Below are 9,052 nucleotides of genomic sequence, written 5' to 3'. Positions count from 1 at the left end.
CCCCAACAAAATGATTTTTAAAAGGGGGGGGTGGAAGAAAAATATATACAAATAAAATAAAAATAAGAATTAAAAAAATAAAGGAGAAAAGCCATCCACATCACCAACCCAATTAATGAAGGAAAATATTTTATTTGTTGGGAAATATTTTATTTGGTGGAAGTTAAAGCATACTCATGATAAAAATTCTCAACAAACTAGGAATAGACGGGGAACTCCTTGTGAAGAAAATGAATATCTGTGGAAATCCTACTCTAAAATTGCCCCTGGTGATCAACACTGAATAGTTTACCCTAATGTCTGGGAACAAGGCAAGATCTCCACTCTCAGTATTTCTACTTAACATTGTAGTAGAGGTCAAAGTTATTGCAATACGGTTAAGGGAAAGGCCCAAAGTCAAATATCTCTCATTGCCATCGAGTCAATGCCAACTCACAGCAACCCGATAGGACTTCCCTGTGAGTTTCTAAGACTGTAACGTGTTTGTTACTGGTGTATAAAACCCCATCTTTCTCCTGTGGGGCAGCTGGTGTGTTTGAACTGCTGACCTTGCAGCTAGCAGCCCAATGTGTCACCACTATGCAACCAAGGGTCCTTTCAGGAAGATCTGTTGGAAAGTAAAAGTGCCTTCTGTCAAGGAATATCCCTGCTGGCCATCACCATGTGACTGCGTAAGTGTCTCAAGAGCCACCAATAGTCAGTTGTGCTGTTTGTGCCCCTTCCCGCTGCTCAAAGTCTGGTCACCTGCTCCCTGTTCAGACTCCTGGAGGAGCTGGCTAGAAGATGGTTGCCTTTTAGCTCTGATTCTAGCACAACTGAATTGTGTGCCCTGGGTACTGGCTGGGATCATAAGCCTATCAGAAAGAATAGCATACCGGGCCTTCACAGCTTGTTTTCAAACAAGTAGCCATCTCAGTGAGGCATCAACTAAGCCCACGTGGAAGAAGCACACCAGCCTGTGTGATCCAAGGATTGTAAATAATATAATCCGAAAAGGAGGGAATAGTATCAGAGGTTACGTTGTCAACACCTGGCTTACATAAGGTTATGAATGACAGTGCATGCCCAAAATCCACCCATGGATTAAGCCTCTAGTGAGTCCCCTCCAGTCATAGTTGAAGTATGTGAATAATCCTGTTATCAGACAGAGAGCATTGTAAAGTCAATTAAAGCAGATGTGGTTAGGTCAAAATGTAATATCTTATCATTTGACCTCCCTCTTGAGCCATTTTAAACCTGTTGCAGTTTGGGTTTGTTTTGTTTTTTTAATGTTGGAGAAATACACATAGATTAAAATCCCTGGGAAATTCCCTCTGATCAGAGACAAGGGATGTAAATAGCCTTACTAACATGCAACATGCATGGGAAAATTAATTGTTGCAGATGCAGGTAAGCTAAAATTTAGTACCCTATTATTCGATCTCCCTTATAATCCATTTAAATTTATTCTAGTTTTTAATATTTTCTGCTTTCTTTTAGATTGAGGTTTTATCTGTTTTACTTTGTTGTTCTTGCTAGTTTTTGTTTGTTTTTTAATGTTTTTCTGTATATGAAATTTAGGCTAGATAAGTCTATGGAGACAGTAACTGGATTAATGGTTCTTTGGGGGTACTGCAGGGGAGGTTGGGGGGAAATGGGGAGCTAATAAGGATGAGCACAAGAATGAAAAAAATGTTCTAAAGCTGATTGTGATGATGATTGTACACCTCTTGTTAATGTAGCTGAACTATTGAATTGTGTGATATGTGAATCATATGCCAATAAAACTGGTAATACTTTAAAATTTTTCCTGTCAATAGTGATTAATGGAGTAGAAGATGTAAAACATTGAGAACTGTGGAACTAAGAAGTTATTTAAAATAAATTCCAAATAATAGTTAAGTTTTTTTAATTGTCTTTTCTAGCATATAATATGATTAGATGTGAAGAAAACCTTGCAGAAACTCCTTTTTCAAAAAAGCTAACTGAAACTAATAAGCACGCTTAGAAACATGGAATTTCTATACACCAACAGCAACCAACTGCAGGTGTTAAAGAGCACCATTTACAATAGGATCGTAAACATGAAATGCATAGGAATCATTTTAAACACATGTCAGACCTGAAAGTCACTGTCATTGAGGACATTCCAACTCATAGCGACCCCCTAGGACAGAGTCCAACTGCCTCGGTCGGTTTCTGAGGCGACAAATCTTTTCAGGAGTAGAAAGTCTCATCTTTCCCATTCAGAGTGCCTGGGAGTTTTGAGCTTCTGACCTTTCATTTAGCAGCCTAGCACATAACCCACTACACCTCCAGGGCTCCGGAACACTATGAAACGCGGTCAAGAAAAATGAAACAAAATTTAAACAGCTATGCTAGCTTTGTCGATTGAAACGTTCAACCTTGTTCAGATGGCGACTCTCCCCCAGTTGATCAATTTGGGGATTCACACAATTTCAATCATCTTCCTAGCAGGCTTTTTTGTTCGTAAAAATTGGTGAGCTGATGCTAACCTTGATAAGGGAATACAAAGGACATGGAATAATCGACAAACCAGTCACTGCCACGCTGATTCCCACCCCTGGCCATACTGCGCATGCCTGGGCAGAACTATGCACCCTGGGGTTTTCCGCGGCTGGTTTTTCAGGAGAGGAGTGCTTAAGGCTTTCTTCCCAGTTACCGCTGAATGGATTCTAACCACCCACCTTTCTAATAGCAGCTAAGTATGTTAGCCATTGGCACTCCCAAGGATTCTGAAATAGTTTGAGTAAGCTTTAACAAGAAGAACGCCACTGGGGATTTGCCAAACATGGGTCCACAATTATTGTAAAGTTTCAGTAATAGATACAGGTGGCATTGCCATTCAAATAGACACAGAAACCCATGGGAACAGTCCAATATTAAATACAGGCAACATTGGAATGGAGAGTTCACAAAATAAAATATATCGACAGCTAATACAAACATGAAAAATGCTCAAAACTATTCATCATCATGGAAATTCAAAATAAAATCCCAATGTGATATCACTGTGCCACCATTAAAATAAACCAATCCCATTCTTGTCCAATCAATTCTGACTCACAAGACCTTTACTTACCACCATTCAGACCATTCCAACTAATCATGACCTGATAGGACAGGGTACAATGGTCGCTATGGGTTTCCGGGGCTGTAAAGCTTTACAGAACCAGAAAGCCTTGTCTTTCTTCTGAGGAGAGGCTGGTGATTTTGAACTGCTGACCTTATAGTTCGCAGCCCAATGCATAACCCACCACGCAACCAGAATTCTTTATGTATCAATGAGGATGCCTAAGACTAACAGCACTAAGAGTCCGCAAAGATGTGAATCAACTGGAATTCTCACGTGTTACTGGCAAGGCTATGAAATGATGCAATCACACTGGAGAATTCTTCAGTGTTTTCCTATAAAATAAACATAAACTTACCATACACCCAATTTAGGATATTTACCCGAGAGAAATGCTTGTGTCCGTGTTACTTACAATAGACAAAAACCACTTAAAGGGAGCCCAGGTGGTATCATGGGTTACATATTGGGCAGTTACCCCCATGGGCTTCTCTCCAAGTCAGCAGTGCAAAACTGCCCGACGTTCTTTGGGAGGAAAATGGGGTCTTCTGCTTCCAGAAAGATTTACTGCTTCAGAAACCCCCAAAGGCAGTTGTAGTCTGTGCTATAGGATTGCGGTGAGCTGGAATTGACTGGGTGGCAATGAGATTTTTGGTTACCAACACAGGCAACAAAACTGAGTAACACTTATCCTAAGCCCTTGCCCCCCACCAAAAAAAATCAAACACAAAAGAATAAGGACTGTGTGATTTTATAAATATGAATCACCAGCTCAGAGAAAGCTACTGTATAGGTACCAAAAAACAACAAAGAGAGCAGAGAGAGTTTAGAGTCAGGATTGACAAGAAATAGGCACAAAGACTCCTTTTGCCGTGATGGAAATGTTCTATACCTGATTGTCATGGTGGTTATGTGGGGATACACATCTCTCTATGCTTGCAAGGTGGTACATTTAAATATGATGCATTTTGTTCTATGAAAATTACCTCAATAAAGTGTATGCATAATAATTTTAAATGAAGGAGAAGGGTGCTGGGTTTAATGTGGCATTTAGCACAGTTTGTACGAATTTCTAACCCAATGGATGTAATGGTAATTGAAAGGACACACAAACAATTACCATGAATTTGGCCCCAGGTAGTCAGCCAAGCCCGACGACATCTATATCGATCAGAGCCCAGGCATATCCCCAAGTGAAGTGGTGAAGTTTCACAAAGGGGCGTTGACAAAGAGATAAGAGAACAGAATAAGGAAATGAATATCAATGTCCTCAAAAGACGACTGAGCATGAGCCTCCAGCAGTGGCTCTGTAAAATGTTCAGAACGTTAATGTCAGTTCCCCCACCTCAGAGGTAACTCTCCCTTTCTGCCTTATTTGCAAAACCTAATCAGTCCGAGATGCAGACATACTAAGAAAGAAGCACTGCTTGTCATCCTGCAAGAGAGAGCCATTCTTAATGTCATCCAGCATCTGAGATTTGCCCAGGTATAAGCTCTGATTGACAGACCCAAAAAGGGCATACTTTTCCTGCAGATCACCGTGTGGATATAATGAAGGATATAGGCAGGTCCTCCTTGGAAACAGCTTAATGGATCTTGGGTAAAAATTATGAAGGGAGGGTTTAGTACTGATGATGAAGAAAGGAGGAGGAAAAGTATATTTTAAATTCAGCATTGACTCTGGGTCGGACTCTCATTCATCATTCTAGTCTCAACTGGAGCATCGCATTGTCTTTCTTAACCCTCCTCTCACCTGCAACCAATTCAGCCTCTCCTTTCCCCTTCTTTGTCTCTGCAAACCCAGTCAAACAAATGCACTGCTTGCTAAACACGTCTACACAGACACACACACACACACAATTTCCTAAATGCTATAAATTTATGAGTGGCCAATCATTTCATTCAAATTTAGATGAATTATAGACTATGAAACATATGGTAATTTTATATTAGTCATAACATATACTCAGTTTCCAAAGCACTATAACATGGGGAGAGATTCATGTTTGAGAGAAAGGAGAAAATTAAGATGCTGTATTTCAAGTTTTAGAAACATAATATATTTAAACATATCCATGGGTCATCAAGTCTTCTGTAATTAGTGTTCAATACATCAGGCCTGTTCTTGAAAGGTTCTCAAAATTCAGGTGGGATATAGTCAAGGTCCTATTTTGACTCTTGTGGATTTGTTTAAATTTTATTCTGCTTCCACCTGAACTTACATCTGAGCGATGGATGGCCTGTTCCACAGTCAGCCCCTTGTCTGGCTTTAGCTGCCAATATTGAGCTTCTCCATCATTTCTTCCCACAGATGTGGTCAATTTTATTAATAGTGTATTAGTTACTGTGTGGATAGTTACCTTTTGTGTTGCTGGGGAAAAAATGTTATTTGCAATGACATTATTGGCCTTGCAAATTCTATCATGTGATCTCCTACTTCATTTATATCACCCAGTCCATATTTTCCGACTACTGTTCCTTCTCTTCATTTCCAACTTTTGTATTCTGATGGACAGTAATGATCAGCGCATCTAGATTGCAGGTTTGATCACAACAAACTAGGACGAACCTTGAGAATGATGAGAATCGCAGAACACTACATCGTGTCCAAGCAGGACCTGGACACGGAGGAAGAGGCAGTTGTGTGACCATAACAAGGGCATATTGAATGGTCTAAAATCAGGAAAGATGTGTTTCAGGGTTGCATCTTCTCAAGTATCGGAGAAATTGACTTCTATAAAGAAGAATGTAGCAGCGGGCTTGGCGGACGGATTATTAACAACCTGTGATATAGAGAAAACACAACCTTGCTTGAGCCACTTGCTGATGAACATCAACGGTTACAAACTGCAGTATGGATTACAGCTCAACTGGGAGTCCAAAATCTTCACAACTGGACCAATAGGTAACATCGTGAAAAACGGAGAAAAGGTTAAATTTGTCAAGGATTTCGTCTTGCTTGAATCCACAACCAAGGCTCATGGAAGCAGCAGTCAAGAGGTCAAAAGACGTATTGCATTAAGTAAATCTGCCGCACAAGACCCCTTTAGAGTATTGAAAAGCAAGGATGTCACTGTGAGGACTAAGGTGCGCATGAGCCAACCCATGATAGTTCCAATCACCTCGTGTGCATGTGAAAGTCGGACGTTGAATAAGATAGACAGAAAAAGAATTGAAGCATTGGAATTCGGGCCTGCCCAAAAGAATGTGGAAAGTACCACAGACTGCCCAAAAGAACAGACAGCCCTGTCTGGGAAGAAGTGCAACCAGAATGCTCCTCCGAGGAAAGGATGGTGATGCTTCTTTTCAGGTATTTTGAACATGTTTTCAGGAGAGACCAGCCCTGGAGACGGACATCATGCTTTGTAAAGTAGAGGGCCAGCGAGAAAGAGGAAGAGCATCAACAAGCTGTATTGACGCAGTACCTCAAATGTAAGAGCGGTTGTGAGAATGGTGCAGGGATAGGCAGTGTTCCCTTCAGTGGCACACAGGGTTGCTAGGAGTTTGACCCGATCGCCGCACCTAACAAACAACAACACACACTTGTGGGGTTAGGGTGAGTCAGCGTCGACTCGGTGGCGGTGAGTTTGGAGTTTCTTACAGACAATATAAGAAAACACATGGAAATCGGCCATTTGCTCCACTCTGCCCCAGAGCCCCGGAGTCAAAGCCGGTTCCTGTTCCATTGGAGCAGTCGTCCGTCGCCTCATTCTCTTCCAACATGACAGATGCCACTGTGTCCTTCGCCAAGGACTTTCTTGGCAGGTGGAGTGGCCACGGCCATCTCCAAGACAGCGGTAGCGCCCATCAAACGGGTCAAGCTGCTGCTGCAGGTGCAGCAGGCCAGCAAGCAAATCACCGCAGACAAGCAGTACAAGGGCATCATCGACTGTGTGGTTCGTATCCGCAAGGAGCAGGGAGTCCTGTCCTTCTGGCGTGGTAACCTGGCCAATGCCATTCGATACTTCCCCACCCAGGCTCTCAGCTTTGCCTTCAAAGATAAATACAAGCAGATCTTCCTGGGTGGTGTGGACATGAGCACCCAGTTCTGGAGCTACTTGGCAGGGAACCTGGCATCGGGCGGTGCCGCGGGGGCCACATCTTTGTGCCTTGTGTACCCTCTTGATTTTGCCTGTACCTGTCTAGCAGCTGATGTGGGCAAAGCTGGCGCCGAACGGGAGTTCAAAAGCCTCGGTGACTGCTTGGTTAAAATCACCAAGTCTGATGGGATTAGGGGCCTGTCCCAGGGCTTCCACGTGTCTGTGCAGGGGATGATCATTTACCGGGCTGCCAACTTCGGCATCTATGACACCGCAAAGGGAATGCTTCCAGATCCCAAGAACACCCACATCTTCGTCAGCTGGATGATTGCACAGTCCATCACAGCCATGGCTGGGTTGACTTGCTACCCATTTGACACCATTTGTCGCCGAATGATGATGCAGTCGGGGCACAAAGGAACTGATATCATGTACACCAGCATGCTGGACTGCTGGAGGAAGATCGCTCAGGATGAAGGGAGCAAAGAGTTCTTCAAGGGTGCCTGGTCCAAGGTGCTCAGAGGCATGGGTGGTGCCTTTGTGCTGGTCTTGTACGATGAAATCAAGAAGTACACATAAGTTATTTCCTAGTGGGTTTCCCCCGTGAATGGGCATGTTGTATTATATAACATATCTCAAGCATTCTTGGCAGACGGTTGGATGTCTAGATCAATGGCAACTAACTACTGGTTGAAAATGGGAAGCAATAATATTCATCTGACCAGTTTTCTCTTAAAGCCATTTCCACGATGATCATGATGATAATGGGACTCTATTCTATTTTTTTATTTCAGTCACTCCTAATAAATACATAAATTTGAAGAAATAAAAAATATCTGAAACACAGAAAAGAAAAAGAAAATACATGAAATTGTCAATGGAGTGATACCTGGTTTAGCTACAGCTATACTTTTGCCATCTATAAAGTCTTTTGGAATGGCTGGGAGCCCTCCTTTCCTGTGAGATGCTCAGAGCCAGGTAGAAATCATGCATAAACCAGTGTCAGGGAGTGTGCGGCAAGTAGGTGCGATTGGTAGCAAGTTTCAGAAAGCTGGCAGCGGTCAATTCTCTGGGAGGGTGAGAACGTGAAGAATGGGTTCGTCATTCTTCAAAGGTAGACAGAGAGTCTCATCGGGCAGCCAAGTGAGGGAAGATCATCCAAATGGAAGGAGCCGTCTGAAGAACGGCATCTTCCTGGGAATCACAATGGCTCTGGTTCATGCACTAGCCACACTGAATAGCCACGTCCGGCTGGTTGAGGCTGCAGGATCTGAAAGCTCTGCCCCACCACACAAAGGTATTTCAAGATTCACCTCTGAAGGGGCCTAAAACTCAAACACCAGAACCGTTCCCAGCACAGAGCAGACGTTCAAAACAACCTGCCGAGTGAACGAATGAACAAAAGGACCTCAGATCCCACTTCCAGGATCTGTCCGGCGTAGGGTCTCTTCTAGTGGACGGTGGGCTGTGTGCCCTGCTTCTACCTGCTGTCCGGAAGAAAACCTCTCCTGGGCCGGTGATCATCAGGGATGGTACTTGAGTGCTGAGGAGTTAGATTGAATGGCAGAGAGACTCTTGACATTTTAGAAGGAGTAGAGTGCCAAAGAGTGGATCTGCATTTCGTCCCTGCTGCTTACAAGCCGTATGATCTCACACAAATGGCTTGAATCCTCAGAATCTTGGTGTTTGCGGGTATTTTCCCATCTATAAGATTGAGATAATGGCATCGCCCCCATCCTTGCAGAGCTGAGAGGATCGTATTAGCTGCTGTGTCGAAATCATTTGAGGTGTTTGAAATTCTATCCAGCTACAATGGATTGTCACTTTGTAAGTCAGGGAAAGGCTGAAAGAGAAGCAATCATATGCCTGAGGGTATAGGACATCTCAAATGGGGCTCTTCATCTACATCCTACTTCTTGTCCATGATTCTACCCTCTCA

At 43.0% G+C, this 9,052-nt stretch overlaps 1 protein-coding gene across 1 annotated transcript; it reads left to right on the top strand.

Annotated features, from left to right (window-relative positions):
* Positions 1 to 6,794: 6,794 nt before the first annotated feature.
* Positions 6,795 to 7,905, top strand: LOC101653289 (ADP/ATP translocase 2-like). The gene is given in 2 exon segments (XM_045287540.1): positions 6,795 to 6,827; positions 6,829 to 7,905. Coding segments are annotated over 2 exon segments (897 nt in total). The 3' UTR covers positions 7,693 to 7,905.
* The last annotated feature ends 1,147 nt before the right edge of the window (positions 7,906 to 9,052 follow it).

Source organism: Echinops telfairi, unplaced genomic scaffold, assembly GCF_000313985.2.
Source record: "Echinops telfairi isolate 266 unplaced genomic scaffold, ASM31398v2 ScPeMD7_1;HRSCAF=3_0, whole genome shotgun sequence".
Lineage (NCBI taxonomy): Eukaryota > Metazoa > Chordata > Mammalia > Afrosoricida > Tenrecidae > Echinops > Echinops telfairi.
Note: the sequence above shows the minus strand (reverse complement) of the source record. Positions and strands in the feature narration are given on the sequence as shown.